This window comes from Haemaphysalis longicornis, unplaced genomic scaffold (assembly GCF_048455015.1).
Source record: "Haemaphysalis longicornis isolate Haplotype H1 unplaced genomic scaffold, Haemaphysalis longicornis Haplotype H1 scaffold_1, whole genome shotgun sequence".
NCBI classification, from domain to species: Eukaryota; Metazoa; Arthropoda; class Arachnida; order Ixodida; family Ixodidae; genus Haemaphysalis; species Haemaphysalis longicornis.
The window spans coordinates 275543642-275560754 of record NW_027526203.1 but is presented as its reverse complement, the minus strand read 5'-3'; the positions used below and the strand labels follow the sequence as shown (position 1 = coordinate 275560754).

The 17113-nt window shown below is 47.2% G+C and overlaps 1 protein-coding gene across 7 annotated transcripts in view; it reads right to left on the bottom strand.

The window, feature by feature from the left end:
• Positions 1-6805: 6805 nt before the first annotated feature.
• The window catches only part of Shi (dynamin-1 shibire), a 69882-nt gene continuing 59574 nt past the window's right edge, over positions 6806-17113 (bottom strand). The window contains exon 20 of one of the 7 annotated variants that reach the window (XM_077678259.1): positions 6806-8245. In XM_077678259.1, the coding sequence (XP_077534385.1) occupies positions 8176-8245 (70 nt within the window). In that variant the 3' untranslated portion in view covers positions 6806-8175. Of the gene's footprint in view, positions 8246-16816; positions 16996-17113 lie in introns of those variants that run through there. The other 6 variants (XM_077678241.1, XM_077678234.1, XM_077678245.1 and 3 more) reach the window with 6 other exon arrangements.

Here is a 17113-nt window from a genome sequence, read left to right as displayed (position 1 = left end):
CTCTCGTCGTATAAATTCTGGCATGCAGCCACCTGGCGTGCATTGAGTCTTGGAATGGAGCACCAAATCGGTTTCTGTTCCAGTCGTCAGCAATGCGGCATGCTCCCACCACCGCCTGTTGGGGGCTTGTCTGCCCTATCTACCATTAACATACATTGAAATAGGAACAACAAAGCATGTGACTTTTAGTACATGCTGTGCATCATGGTGACGGGCTGTGTAGCCACAGGAGGAACAAAGTTACAAGAATTCGTGTCCAACAGTGTTATGGAAATTGCATTTGAGAATGTTAATTTGGCCCACTGCCGCATGTCGTGCGGGGTCCCGCTACGGTTATCAAACTTTGTCACTGTGTAGGAACAAGCAGAACACGACGAAGGCTGATAGCAGAAGCACAAACGGGCACCAAATATGGTGGTGGGCGAAATAAATATTTTCACAGACCGAACAGTGCCCTCTCGACACCCACATGCAAGTTGGTCGAACTGGAAGTACATAATACCTTAGATAAACTGCACGAAGCTTACCATCACTCCCAAACCTCCCGCCTCAACCACCTACCAGACGAGACACCCTTGAACTCCTCGTATATCCAGCGCCCCAAGAACAGCTACAAAGTGTGCCCCTCCACATCCGTCAACACATTTGTACAGCTCCCATACCGCGATATACGCATCAATACGCTCGTCAGGAAAGCAACCCTCTGGAGATCAACGAAGCTAACGTGGATAATTACAAACTTTTCATTTCTGCGCGCCAAGAGTCCTCTGCAATGATTTAACAAGAATATGCAGCCCCGGAGAGATTACAAGACACGGGATTCGACGAACCAAAGCGACGCGCAGGAATCACCTTTGTAGGTCGCAATAGTCTTGTCTTGTTATTTCTTAGTCAACGACCGTGTGGTGAGCGACAAGAGTTTCGTGCGAACGATCGTTCGTGGCTGGCCGGTCGCAATAGTCTTGTCTTGATATTTTTTAGTCAATGACCGTGTGGTGAGCGACAAGAGTTTCGTGCGAACGATCGTTCGCGGCTGGCCATGATAGCACCGCCGTTTGAAGTTGAAGGCATACGCGCACTCGCACGTCGGAGATGAAACGCCCAGCGGCCTCAACACGGTGCTCTAATGAAATGCAGCGCAGAAGCTTGTCGCGAGCGCACTCATCACTCTCACAAATCGAGGCGGCACAACTGATGCAGAACGCCCGTGTTCACCGTCGTAACGCACTACGCGCAAATAAGGCGGCCGCACACACTCAGTGTCTCAATCACACGCTGCACGCCACCGTGAGTGCTCTCCAGAAGTTCTTCGAGAGCGCCCTTATCACAATCGCAAGCCGAACACCTATGCACCGCAGCAACAGCAGACAAAAATTACGGCGAGAAGATCGCAGCGAAGTAACCGTACAACAGCCGCCATTTTTTTAAAACCATGACGTCACGTCCGGCAAAAAAAAAAAGTTGCTTTCTTTGTTTTTTTATGTCTAGTTGGCGCATGCGCAGTAGGGCTCGTCCACCGTTCCTGAACGTCAGGTTCCCTACCGTCCCTATCGCCATCTCAAGATGGCGCCAAAGCTTTTAGCAACAATTTTTCGGATCTAGGCGCCTAGACTTTTCTATCGGCGTTCACACAAATCGTCAAATTATTCCACTTGAGCGCTTGATAACAGCAATGGGAGCAGCGGCAACGAAGGTGCGCTGCTTCCACGGCTCACGAGCGGCTCCCACGCGTTCACAACTAGCGGTTCGCTGAAGCGCGCGCCTCTGGAGAAGCTCACGGGATGGGCGTGCGAGGCGTGGGCCACGATCCCATCGACCATGGTTGAACGTTCGTTCAGAAGTGTGGCATCGCGAACGCGCTTGATGGCACCGAGGACGAGATGTCGCGGTCAGCCGAAGGCGACAAGGAACTCTCGGAGAGCGACGAGGAGTGAGATTACTTCGGCAAATAAATCGCCCGTTTCTCTCGCATTCGTTTTTTTTTTTTTTTTTTTGCTCACAAAGTTCCGTGCGCGTTACAATCGGAGGTGCAAGTTTTTTAGGTATTTTGCCTCGAAAATCGGGTGCGCGTTAGAATCGGGTAAGTACGGTACGTCGGTTCGAGCCATGGAGGAAAGAATTCTTTTTAATTCTTTCCTCCATGGTTCGAGCCGCCGGCGGGCTGCAGGCACGGCAGACGTGTGTGCGGAGCGTTTCTGCGAGAAGTAAACGCTTAATGATTTCCTCATTCACCTATTTCTTGAGAACGACAACCGAAATCTACAAATTTAGCTCGGTGATCGTCGTAGCCGAGCTAAATGTTGATCGTGGATACGAGCCGCAGCTTACGCTTACACCGGGCTCGGTCGCATACGTACGCATACACCACCACGCTCAAGCTGTTTGCGGGCGGCCTGCCACGGTTATAAAGTCCCCATGTGGTCAACCTACGCTTCACGCTCTGATAATGAACTTCAAACGCCGAAAATTAGCACGGAAATGCAATTAGAAAGCGCGTCCTAAACGAAATGTCACGCGCGGCAAGCCAACAACGCAGCAAGGTAGGAACGGGGATCCTACAAGTGACGTAAAAACGATCGCAGCGCCGGCTTCTCCCTCGCGGCCAATAGCGCTGGCGTGGTGAGGGCGGCGGAGGGAGAGGCGCGCATGCGCGCGCTATCGCGCAGCTGGCGTGGAGAGGAGGACGGAGGGAGCAGCGCGCTATCGCACAGCTGGCGTGGAGAGGACGGAGGGAGTAGCACGCTATCGCGCAGCTGGCGTGGAGAGGGGGATGAGGAGGAGAGGTGCGGACGCCAACAGACAACGGACATAGCCCCGAGCAAAAGATGCTCTGCATCTAAAAACCTGATGTGTCGACACAGCATAGTTTCCCGTTTTGGGGGGCTTCACAGTTTGTGATCCCCTCGGTGGCTAGACCTTGTTTTGAAGCTCACCTATGCCAGCCACAAGGTGCAGTAGCCATGAAGGCGGTCGCACGCAGGCACGTGTGGTGGCCAGCTAAAGATCGAGAAATCAAGCAAATGGCTGCTAAACGTATTCTACACTCCACATGTTGGAGTCGCAGAGGTTGCACATGCAGATAATGCGCCTAGGAGACACTGGAAGAGCAATAATCAGGCTGCTTCGCACAAGTATCTATGCGGCCTCTCATACGCTCACTGCCCTCAATACTAAGAATTTTGTGCCCTCAGTAATGCCACCATGGTCTTACGAGAGCCTCCAGTGCAAGCTCCATGTTTCTCACAACAGGGCCGAGTGAAATATGCCAATGGAAGGATCCTTGGTGCTTGAACACCTGGAGAACACGTAGTTGCCTGAACCACCTTCCTGGTTTCCTGGGCTGCACAACTAGATAGTCCTCCACCGAAACCGAGTGTACTGCCATCGCGGCTGCTTTGAGAAAAATTAAGCCATACAAGCCACAGAGTCGTAATTCTGACAGATTTGAAAGCAGCGTTCATCACGGCTCAACAGCTCAACAGCAAGGATTTCCCCATGCGGTTTCAGTGGCTTCTATCCCACATTGGCAGGGCAACGAGGCTACTGATCAGACGACACGGACTGCATTGTCATGCAGGCCGTTATTGATCATTTCAAGTCCTTGGGTGATCACCATCATCGATCTTGTGTAACAAAGAGACTGTCAGATTGACTGACTGATTGGTTGATTGTGGGGTTTAAAGGAGCCATGAAGAGAAAATGCAAGTTGGTTTTATTTGAAAGATTTCATGTTTTATAGTGCCCCCAGTGCTTTTCCGGATACAAACGATGCTTTATTCACTGAGAAATTAAACAATTTAGGTTAAAATTTTGATTTTCTCGCTAAATCTTTTGTTTTTGTGGTCTGCAATGACATCACAGGAACCGACCGCTCTGCAGCCTAGAATACCTTCATTTACGCATCCGCCGTACAGGGCAGACACACGTAGGCCTGATAAGGTGTCGGCACCCTTCGCCAGACAGTTTCGGGCCTTTTCCTCCTACCTCCCCCCCCCCCTCAAAGCCTCATCGCATCGCATCGCAGACACACGTATACGCTGGCGCCACCATTTTGGGTCGCTCGCTCGCCGCCGAAGCAAGTCATTGTGTCAAAACCGAGCTAAAATTATCGCCGCAACTCGGTTTACTGACGAAGTTTGAATCATATTGTCTGTTTCGCGTTGCTAGGTCTCGTGGGAAACGAAAAGAACAACGCATTGAGCACGTTGGGCGGCGGCACGGGACCGTTCAAAGGTTGTCTCCACCCTGTACAGCGGTGTTGGTTTGTTCCCGCGTTTCTTTACGTTACCCGAACCTAGATGGCACCACCATACCGTGGCAAGCGTTTGGTTTTTTTTTGCCCGTATTTAAACCTGGCTTGTTTTTGTTCTGGGAGAAAATATTCGTTCCCTGAAACAGTGCTCGCTCGACAAATGTGGTCACGTAAGACACCGTTGCTTCCGTCAATCGGCCAGTGTCGTCTGAGACAACTCCAAGCCCCGTAGTGCTGTGCAGCTAAACCAAGCATGCTGTGCGCAGATTGATTGATTGTAGGGTTTAACGCGCCGACGCAACGCAGGCGATGAGGCGCGCCATAGTGGAGGGCTCCGGATTAATTTTGACCACCTGGGGATCTTTAACGTGCGCCGAAATCTCGTACACACGGGCGTTTTTGCTTTTCGCCTCCATCACAAAAGCGGCCGCCACGGCCGGGAATCGAACCCGCGACCTCGTGCTCAGCAGCGCAACGCCTTAGCCACTGAGCCACCGCGGCGGGTCATGCTGTGCGCAGAACGAACAGCAGTACGCATCAGTACTTCTATGTTTACAAGTGCTTTCGTAACGTCCACTGTTTGTCCCATCATTATTATTGCTTTGTAAAGAATGTGCCCTAAATTTAAGCGCAAATCGCTCGTTCGGCTAGTTGTAAGCTCTACCTAATTTGCGTCTGCTTCTGCCGGCCTCCGCCAATCGCAGAGCTGGCTCGAATGACATCATAGGTTCTATTGCGGGAAATGAGCTGGTGGGTCGCATGGCCATTCCCTTTTTTCCTAATTATGTAGCTTATTTGAGCGAAGTTTACGTTAAAAGTGGTGTCAGTATGATTCTAACAAGGCAATCTTTTGAATGAACCAAACTTGTGTTTTCTCTTCATGGCTCCTTTAACGCGCTGAAGCTACACCTAAGCTACAAGACGCGCCGTAGTGGAGGGCTCCAAATTTTAACTACCTGGGGATTTTTAATGTGAATGAATATAATAAATCTAAAGCAGTGACGAATAAACATGCCAAAAGCACCCTCTTCAGCTTATGTAATAGACCGTTAGAGCAAGTACACGGACATAACTACCTCGGACTGTTGGTCAGTGCTGACCCCGCCTACGGGAGAGAAATCCGGCGCAGAATAGGTATGGGCTGCGGTACACTGAGAAAGCACTCCCAAATAATGAAAAGTATCACTATCACTCTAAAACTACCTGCATCACTCAAAATAATTTATACAATCAATGCATACTGCCAGTGATATATGGAGCTGAAACTTTGCGCCTTATTGAACAAGTGGAAGGCAAACTTAGGTCGGCTCAACGAGCCATAGAACGAGCTTCCTGGACCAGGGAACGAATTCGAGTAGATCATATCATAGTTCAAATAATGAAAAATAAATGGACTATGGACTTGGGGTCCAAGAATGGTCTCGAACAGCCCAGGACAGGAGCGGTACCCAGGCAATCCAGCGTACCCATGCAGTACCCAGGTAATCCAGAGCCTTCCAAAGCAATCCAGAGTACTGCAGTACCCAGGCAATCCAGAGCCGTCCACTAAGTGACAAGCACACCACCATTTAAAGGAGCCATGAAGACAAAATACAAGTTTGTTTTATTTGAAAGATTTCATGTTTTACAGTGCCCCCAGCGCTTGCGCGGCAGCAAATGATGCCGTATTCACTGAGAAATTAATCAATTTAGGTTAAAATATTGATTCTCCCGCCAAATCGTGTGTTTTGGTGACGTCTGCAATGAAGTCATAACGGTGCGTATACAAATGAACTTCTACTGCGCCGTTCGGCTCTGCAGCCTTGCTGCCATCAAACCTCCCAGATGGCACTAGCACACTCAGCCCTACGCCGTTGCTTTGTTTTTGACCGTATTTACACCTGGCTTGTTTTTGTTACGGTAGAAAGTAGTCGCTTCGTGAAACATGGGGTATGCATGACACACAGGGTCACGTAAGGCAACGCCGCTTAAGCCAATCGGCCAGCATCGTACAAGGCAACTGCAAGGCGCCGGTGTGCTGTGCAGTTAAAACAAGCATAGTGCGCCCAGTACCAACAGCAGTGCACATCGGTACTTCTATGTTTACGTGTATTTTCGTAACTTTTGTTGTTTACCACACAATTCTTACTGCTGTAAAATGGATATGCATTACATTTAGGCGCAAATAGCTCATTTGGCAAGCTTATAAGCTCTGCCCAATTTGCGTTTGCTTTTGCTGGCCTCCGCAAATCACAGAGCAGGTTGGTATGACATCACAGGTTCTGTTGCAGGAAATGAGCTAGTGGGTCGCATGGCCATTCCCTTTTTTCCTAATTCTATAGCTTATTTGAGCGCAGTTTACATTAAAATTGGTGTCAGTACGATTCTAACGAAGCAATCTTTTGAACGAACCAAACTTGTGTTTTGTCTTCATTTAAAGTTTGTTTCCCCTCTAGTTTTCAATGCACGATGTACTCCTCAAGCTTCAGTATTGCCTATTCGTACTTGTAGTATTTGTACTCTCGCACAGCCTTGACAAGGCTTCCACCTACTAAAAAAAAGTGGACACAAAGATTCTCCAACATCGATACTTCTTTAATTTATAACTTCAAACACACATTGCTGCGCATGTGTACATCACTGGCATGAAGGTTCCCCCATCTGTTATCATATAATACATTCTTACAGCGTGCACTTTCCGCAATCGTAATGTGCGCGCCCGGCTGTACTGAATGCTGCGGACGATTACTGGTAGCTCTAGCATCGGGGCATGGAAACAGGGGTCGGCTAGAATGCTATGCAAACCTACAGAGACTACTGTCGTAAACGCCCTGAAAGAGATAGCTTTGCACTTTGTCATAACCGGGACTTTGGTGTAACTCAGGGAAAAAACAGCAGGGAAGCTTCGTTTTCCAGGTTTGTGCTTGAACAGCAGGCCAAGATAAAATTCTTCACAGCATCACAGCCAATCTAGCTGCGCTGGCTGTGCAAACAGCTACACTCAGACACAGCAGTCCCCAGCAGATAAGTCAGCCCCCTTAGGCTTGCCCAAAGGGCAAGTTTAGCCTGTGCGACGCTGAAATAAATACCCTTCAACCCGGCATGGGGTCCAGTTTATCTGAAAGTGAATGTTTAAGACAGACACCTCAGCCGCTCATGAAAACACAGGTATAATAAGGCTTTCCACCACCAGTGCTGAATACTAACACCAGTTGAGGGGCTTGGCATAAATATGCTTACATGGCAAATTTTGAGAAGCAGCACCAACATTTCCAAGAAATACAAGTGAGTCAGCATGACTCATCTGACAAACTGCACAATTTAGACACTTGAGCGCTCTCTGTGACAGCATACCCGAGGTGATTCGTACAACTTTGTGGTGTGCTTCACCAAATAAATACCTCTTTCACATACACAATCACGGGGGAGGGGGCAGCGTGAACAAACACAGCTAGATTTCCCGGAGGGGGACAAAGTAGCCAAGCGGGCAGGGCTAGTGCCTCGCCGGTGGTGTGCCCCGGGTCTGCAACAGCCCCCTGGTCAGCGCATGGCCAGCGGGCCGCTGCACACCCACGCCGAACGGAGCAAGGTGCTGAAGAACGCAGAAAGTGACACGCCGCACAAGGAAAGAGTCATTATGGTTCAAGAAGTCATAATCACAGGAGGTTACAAAACCGGCACAATCCAAACGAACGAGGCAGAGTCGGGACTAGCAGGGCGCTGGATCGTCGCCTAATCTCTCGTGTCCCGGCACAGGGATCACAGGCGTTGTTGCCCTTTGTGCCACGCTGCTGCTTGGAATGCTCTCTTGGCGCGCTCCCCACACTTCTACGACGCCCCCTTCCCCCCGTGGACCCTTGGACTGTTACCCAGGAGGAGGCCCCTCCCTCACTGCGCCCGCTCTGACTCAGTCTCTTGGGCCGCTTGTCCTCGGGTCGGCAAACTCAGAAGGGCCACTGCGACGAAACCTGCGGCCGGTCAGGGATTCTGGGAGGGACTGATGGAACAGGACGCCTGTTTGGCAAAGAAAGAGAAACGGTGTAAAGAATCAAAGGACCACAAACAAAAGCGCTAGCAAACAAAAACGCTAAGAAGGGTTTGGGGCAGGGGAGCTGGGCTGGATGCTGTGGCGAATTTGCAACCAAACGCCAAGTATTCAAACCAAAGTAACAAAGATACATCTACATTTCAAGCTCAGACCAATGTTATGAAAACTGACCTAGAATTTGAAGCAAACTCAAGCTTGTACGTAAAGAAACGGGCAGGAAGTCCCAAGGGGCCAGACAACAACCGTACAAGAGGAAAATTATAGTGCACAACTAAGGGTCTAAATGGTACGCTGCTTCCCTTACTATGTAAAAGGAGGAAAAACCACATTAAATTATTACGCACATCACGAATACCCTCTCCACGTACTAAACTTCCTGCCAGTAGAACATGCAGATATACAACACCCTTAGTTTAAAATACAATCTATAAGCATTTACAGTTAGCCACAGAACCAGCAATCACTGTGCATACATATTGCTCTTGCTTCCCTCTATAGAAGATTAAAAGATTCAGTTGCAACAGCTGCAAACAACAGTGCATCTGAAATGCGTCTGCCATATGGTTAGGATTAGTTCGTGCTTCTTCACAACTGGAACCACAAGGAAATGGACACACAGACCACAGCAGGGGTGGGCAATGCTTTTGGATACCAGACAAACAATCAAAATAATAGAAAGTGGGAATGAGATGTAGTACTTCAAGCCACTAAGTCGAAAACACACACACACACACACACACACACACACATTAGTGCACATGGTGGGTATTTCTGGTAGCAACACGACTAAGAACTGCAAGTGACAGAGCTAATATACCGTACTAGGTAAATTTCATTTTCAATGCTTTTTTTTTTCTAGAACTATGTGCCATGCCATCAATAAACTTCCCTTTAACAGCATTTTAAGCACTTACAGCCAGTCACTAATGACAGCTATTGAATGAAATAGTAGGTAGTCACTATTTGCTGTTCACACAATTAAGTTCTAGACACAACACTGTAGAACAGCCTACTTTTTTTAACAGTGGTTTACACACGGGCACGAAATGTGGCAGACATAGTAGCGATAATCACATAGACACACTAATTACCATGGCTATCATCAAAAGCAAATGTACAAAAAAAAATATCTTCGACCTTTCAACGTTTTCTGCAAACAATAAAGGTGTAACAACAATGCTTAATGTACAGAGCAGCTACACTGTCGAAACCAATTATGCCATTTCCCTGGGTTACTTTGCTTGCATATGCGATATGTAATACCAATGCATAATACCAACACACAATACCAAAGCGGTGTTTAAGTGGATTTCTTTGTTCCCAACGAAATAGCGGAGGCTCACTATTTCCCCAGGAATTGCAGCTGACAAAACATTAGCAGCAAAGTAGGAAGTACCTCGCTCCCTTTTGCACAGTCCAATTTAAATTTGATGTTGCCACAAGTAGTTACTGTACACATCTCTAGTTCTGGTACATGTCACACATGGTTACAGTCTGTTAAAGGACAAACCACCAAAGTTTCACAGTTGATGAGCGTAGGCTGCGAGAAATTGCGACTTGCGCCAAGGACCAAAACCTGTCTAGTTGCCACTACAAGCAGGCACACACATGCACACGCACAAAGAGAAGTTGATCCCACATTGCACACGAGGACTACAGAAATGGCAGCACAGCCAGAAGTCCTAGCCTTTTATTTTCCCTTGCACAGTCGCAAATAAGCCTGTCCTCCCGCACCACTCCTACTCGGGCCAGAAGATGTTGCCAGCAAGCGTGCGTGCTCTACATCGCAACGACAGCAAAAGTCAAACTCAACTGTGGGGCAATTTCACAACAGCGACAAAGCAGTGTTTCTGGTCAGTGATGGATGATTGTCTGCCTGAAACGCGACTTGCCAAGCAATGCTCCTTCACCAAATGCTTGGCCGCTCGATTTAACTGAAAACCACGGCCGCCTTTGACGCACTGGCTCAAATGAAGTGCACGTACCTGCACGCTGAATGGGTAGCTGCTACACATTTTACATTGTAAACCTATTGTCAATGTCAATAAAAAGAGTGCAGAGACAAACTGCAGCCAAAGGCTTCAGAACGATATACAAACATGGGGCCATCCAATGGGAACCAAAGCAGTTAGGAAAGCCATCACATTATGCCTAGTGTGTGGTGGGAATCAGCGTGCACTATACTCTGAAATCAGAGCCCCGACCAGGGTTGCACAGTGACAGGGCTCTCGCAGAGCAGCTCCCCGTGCTGTATGGGGATAGGTTCACTTCTCCCAGTGGAGCATCACTCGTGCCCCCTTGAAAAACCTTAACTGCCCGTCCTGCGGTGAGGACACCCAGCGAGCCTGCTGCCAGAGCATCAGGGGAGGGAGCATAGTGTTTGACATCATGAGTGGTGACATGCTTCTCCAATGACAAACTTCCAAACAAGAAACAATGCTGCAGAAACAACAAGGTTCCCGAAGCCGGAAGTTCACAACATTTCCTCAAGCACTGAAGCAGTAGTGGCTGAATGCCACCCCAGCAGTTTTGGCTCTGAGATGGAGGCACTAATGAACTCGTTCCATGTACAGATATCTCCGACCCTTGCATACATCCTGGTCACGCCACACAGGCCTCGTTGCCCCGGTAAATATGATGCTAGTCTCCTGGCATTCAAAGTAACAGGCCCAAAATGACGTTTCCCCTGTTTCGACAAGGATCGCTTCAAATAGTGCATAGATTCACCGCCACCTTAAAGAAGGGAGACAAGCCAAAGCAGTACCAGTTCTACAGCCATTTTTGAACATATCCTTAAAACAAATGTCTGCCTGAAAAACGTGGCAACAAAACCAGCCATGCAAAGGTACTGGCCTTAAAACCAAACGGCATGGCGTTTTTTTATCACCGAAATTTCAGTACCCCTCCTAGTCAGAATTTTTAAGAGCCTAACAACGCATCTGCTGACAGGGTGCCTGTACTTGGAAGACAGCTAGTTTTTTCCACCCGAAAAGCACGGGTGGTTTGTAGTATGGCCTGCCCAATCCAATCAAAGTTGAGGCACTTAACAAAAAGGGGAGAAAAAAAGTAAAAAAAAAAAAGAAACTGCCACATTAAATTTCAATAAAAACATTAACCAAGGCGAAGAGCTTTCAGATTGCCAGAAGTAATTTTAGGCAAGAACTGCTCTCCCTTGGCTGTCGATGTAAGCACAAGGCTACAAAAGTTATCCCATAGTACACATGCAACAGCTCTGGATGGACTGATGACTTGGAAATAATGCACTGTACAGCAGAGAAGCCAAACAAAGTAAACTTAGACAAATGCACCCAGAACATCATGCACAATTCATGCTGTTGAGCTGGACATATCCCAGGTATCTTTCTTTTTCTTTTTTGTATGATGCTTGTGGGATAAAAACCAATGTACTCTGACCTGCTGCACATTATCCTCATGTACCTGGGAGTGTACTATGCAGTAGCAAAAGTTGTACTGTATAGCAATTAGCCAAAAAAAGAAAAAAGGCAGCGTGCCTGCAAGACCATTTCATGATGCAAGTGAACCTACAACTAGGTGCCTTAAGAACAACTGCTCAGGGGTGGCTGAAGTAAAACTGTTTCAGCAGCATGAAGAGACTCCTAAAGGGTGTGTAATGAGGTGAACAAGCATCGTGAAGGCTTTCAGAACAGAACACCATGCACACAATCGCACAATGACAGAACAGGGGGGCAGAAACAAAGCTACGTACTACCCACCCTTTCTCACATATCTTCAACTCGTTTGCGCACTGTTAGGAAATAAGACCCCCAAGAATACAAAAAAGTACCTATCACAAAATAAGTCAAACAGCTACAGTCACCCAGCTTTCACCCACTCGCTCACCGAAATCGAAACTAAAACAAAGCCTGCCCTGTGAGGTGGTGAGGCTGCCTGTTTGGTGAAATGCTTACTATGCTGAGGTTTGAAGATCACAAAGAAAAATGAACATGTTCAACTAAAGCTGGCAGATACATTTATCATTTTCAATCAGAATGCCTAAACAAGGTCCCCCGGCCCTGTTTTGTCATTCAATATCTGCGACGTCACAAATATAACGAGCCAAAAACAAAAATATGCATGGGGCAGCAATATCAGTTTGGAATCTTCTGCGTCATTCAACGATTTCTGCAACAGACAGTGGTACATTTGTATTCTCAGCACTGGAATCTGCTGGCATTGGTCGACTAGCCTCCACATTTTAGTGCTACTTGAACGAGCATTATGAGCCGTTTGGAAAACTGTGCTGGTCAGATACTTGTTCTTTTTACTACATGCAGAAGGACCGAAAATGGCGCAGTTTGCTAGGAGTCTCTAGGTTACCCTGGCAATTGGTGAAACTGACTATGACCCCAACTAATCTGGCAATTGTGACTAGTCACAAAATGAGTGCTTTAATAAAAGCTTGCATAAATTTACTGACAAGAAAGTGGAACATATTAACGTGCTAGCACCACTATACCAGAGTTTCTAGTCTTTTAGGAGTACCATGGCAAAACAAGTCCAACTGAACATGTGTGCATATCCCGCATTCCAAATTCCGATGACTTCCACAGAAGGTTAATCCCTGATTGGATGATCCAACTTGCTGAGCAATATCATTTACTATAGGATATTTAAAGCACTTTTTACATGTACTTTGACAAGCTAATATTTTTGATAGATTAAAAAAGGGCACCAAGCAAATCTTGCCCCATAACACAAAGTCTGCACCAGGATACCACGCAAAATATGTATCGATGCACCCTATTTTTCGCTGCTATAGACGCTCATTTTCATGCATACATGTTTGTCCTAATATGTTCCTTTGATTGAAAGGAAACTTGGCATGCTCAAAAACCTGCAAGCAGGTTGTCTTAAGGAGTACTACTGCAGCATATGACACACAGAACCAGATTTGAGCTATCTGAAAATCTACAAATTCAATTAACTACTGAATGGATACCAACCCACAAGCTGTGCCTGCTCTGCCTTCAGATGACATTGGATTATATGGAGAATATAAAAGAACCCTTAAAAAAAAAAAAAAAACTTTGTTCTTCTCTTACATGCATGTATGTTATGCATTTGCTTCTTGACAATGCTAACCTTGATCACCCCATAATGACACAAATGGTTGTGTCAGATGGAGAATATGCTGTACTGACCAGTCTTTTGATACAAGCCTTACTGCAGGACAACACATACAGCGAATTAGCCACAATGAAAGCAGGTGCCTTGTAACACTTTTAAACACACAATCCCTAAATTTACAAACGCTTCTCGTGGAACCAGCTGCCACAATTCAAATGTAAAGTAATCCAAAGTATCATGAAACGTACTTCCAAAATACGCTTTGCAAATTCCCTTAAGTGCTTCATTATGTCGCCACACCTGCCACCAATTCCATCCATTTCAAAAATATTGGAAGGTAAAACACAGAATGTCAGAACTCCATAGGAACATAAGACATTTTTGATACAGGAAAAACATTAACCAAAAACATCACTTTCCATTTTTATTGGAGTTTGTTTTTTGCCAGCACTTGCACTGCGACTTAGAAAAAATTTTGCAACAGCCCTCAAATCCCTATTGAGGGAATGGGTTCTTATTAAACACTGCAACAGCACATCAAAATGTGCTCCCTAAAATGTTTGCCATTTTCAAGAGCAGCATTACACACTGCAGAAGTTTTTTTTAAATGTGCTTGCCTTTAGCAGGGCGCACTTTTGTACACTCACTCTGATCTACCACGACAGAAGGCAAAGCTGCATTTGGAGTGTTGTTGTCCCAGTGAAAGTAATAAAAAAATCCGCACAAATTTTCGCAGCATTTTAAAATTTCTGAACCATCTCAAAGGGTAAGACATTTTACAAGGTGCTGAAAATACACAGGGATGAGCCAAATTCAGATACAATTACAAAAAATAACGATGCCTACATTTTCTGCCTAGAATAGAATTCCCTGTTACAGGAGCATCGTGGCACAGGCAAAAATTGAAACAAAAAAACTTGCGACTGGCTCTTGAATACTGAGAAAAAGCTACCAGAAGAAACAAAGAACAAATACAACAAAGCCAAAAGTTGCACATGCCTCTTATCAGTCTTACAAGCAACCATACTTGACACAAACCCAAGCCTCCAGCATGTTCCCAGCAAGAAGTGGGGCCAAACAATGAACTAGCCAACAAATCTAATTCCCTAACCAACTAGGCTGCACAATAGGAACACTGCTTCCAGCTACTTAAATCTCCAGTTGCAGCAGCCACTAGAATGACATTCAGCTAGGCATATCACTTCACATATCGCCACTGGCGACTTTACACTGTTCCATGCAATACACACACCCTTTCATATTCCTTCTTCAAGCATTCACTGGACAGTACGAGCCTGCCACCATTCACAAATGGAGATTTTCGAACTTGCACATCAGCCATGGGCTCTTGCACAAAGCATGCATTATGATAAATCATTAAAGCTGAAATTTTTAAAAGGTACCAAGCTGCCATGCAGATGTTCTGCAGCCCTGGAAGGCACTCCAAAATGCGGAGCCCCACAGAGATGCCTAAAACGGCCGCCCTGGCTACCCAAAAACTAGACTTGCCTCAGTGTACCAATCTGATAGGCTAGATGCCATCATGCAGCCAATAAATCTGTGACCAGTGTTTCAAAACAATTGCCCTGGCAGTGCCCACATTGCAAACAACTGATTAATTCTTTCCCTACCACAGCTAATGCACATCGGAACATCAACAGATTCACAGGGCAATTTCAAAGCTCCGCCAGCGCTTCATAAAAGGCCTAAAAGTCCTAGGGCTTATGATCTCCCAGGCTTATGATCTCCCAAACATGTCCTGCCATCTAGTAGGCAATTTGACAACTACAGTTTTTATTTCAGCATGGCATTTTGTGGGGACGTGATTTTTTACCAACCATGAAACTAAATGGATTTTGAGAATGACGGCTGGCTATATGAGCCTGCAATTCATTCACAAATGCCACCAACTGGTTACAGTCCCCAGTTTGTTTCTGTGACAATCTCAACGTTCAACAGCAGAAATACGTGCGATAACCATGACTATGATGCCAGACTCGAGTCTGGACATTGCTGTCAAGCAGAGCTGAAACCAGCTCTGAATGCTGGCAACAGCAGGTCAATTAGTTTTGCTTACTTTTGCCCTGTTTAGTTCTTGCTTTTTATGGATATCAAATTCTATGTGCCACATTTATGAAGTGCCTACACTAGTGGATAGCTCCTGCCTGTGCAATCAAAGGGTATTCTGTCAGGAATGAACCCTGGCATTGGCTGACAAATGGTACATTAGCTGCAAGGTCAAATGTAATTCTTTGTAGATCGAAAAGTTTTAGCTGCAGCTGTAATTTGTGCAGGACTGTCTACTATTTTATATAAAAACATCTCTTATACTTTAGGGCACCTTTAGCATTTTCTTTTTAGGTTTGAGACATCAGCAAACCTCAACAATTTATATGGTAAGTTTGTATTTGCCACATAAAATTTTAGCTAACTCTCTATCAAAATATGCATAATTTTTAAAAATGCTTATTAGGATTAATTACAATCTAGCACATAATATATTTAACCTTATAGTTACGAGAGAAAACAGAAACCCGAACTCGAGAATATTTCCCATAGTAGGGTTTAACCTGGTTTAAACTGGTTTAACCAAAAAAGTTCATAGGAACAGTGCTGAACAGTCATTTCTGCTCACAAAGCAAAATGAGAACAATGTTTAGCGTGAAGAATGCAGGGACTGCATTCAAGTTTGGCAGACATGGTGGAGAACAAAGCAGGATGAACAAGTTTTCAGCTGTGTCACAAAACATGCCCACGTTCACAGATGCTTGTTACATTAGCATGGCAGCAGTTGTCTGGCTCACAGAATTCACCTGGCCCTAAAATTTGGAAGGCAGCAGCAGCAGAGTAACACAGAAGAGCTTCCGAAATGGTGCCCACTTGTGAGCCAGCACATCCCCCTAAACAGCCTCTGCTCGATGCGCGAGGTAGGGGCGCACGAGTGGGACACTGACCGTCTAATGCTCCCCATTTGCTCACATTTAACCGAAGTGGAAGCGCAGCAGCACACCTTTCTCCTGTTCCGGTGCAAGTATGCTCCGCAGTGCACAGGGCCATCTTTGTGGCAAGCGCCGTCGCCCTCAACGCGCGCCTGCTGCAAGCGCACATGCACCTCCGCAACAGCTGTGTGTCCCCCCCACCTCCGTGCTAGCTTTCTATGCAGGCCCCCCACAGCTGGCGAAGAACACACGCCACAAGACGAAGAAAGGGGGAGTGGCCCCCGCAGAGGGGGCCAAGAAGGGGGACCTAGGGCGCAGCTCTGCAGCAGCGGCAGCGTGGCCTGTGGGGGGTGGGAGCCGGGGGGCTGTCAGGAGGAGGAAGAGGAGGGTGGCTGGGCGTGGTGGCCTCCGGCCCCGGTGGCCGCCCTGGAGCAGAGGGAGCAGCAGGTGCAGCAGCCGGGGCAGCGGCCCACCGTGGCCAGGTTGCCGTGGCCCAGGGTGCGGGAGGAAGTGCTGCAGAGCGGGCAGCCCAGGACAAAGCAGTTGGAGCCACAGAAGCGAACCGCCGTGCTGCCCTGCCCACCGCCACTGGGGCTCTTCACTTGTTTAGGGGCATGCCGAACGCGTCCAGCATCGTGTCCACGGCCCCCTGAGCGACGCGCGGCGGCACGCTCGGCAATGAGCCACGCCTGCGGTTGTGCCCCAAAGGGGGCGAGGAGGAGGAGAGAGAGGAGGGGGCCAACGCAAGAAGAGAAGAAGCCGCCCAACAGAGGAACACGGGAAGGAGAAGGAAGAGAGGAGGAAGCA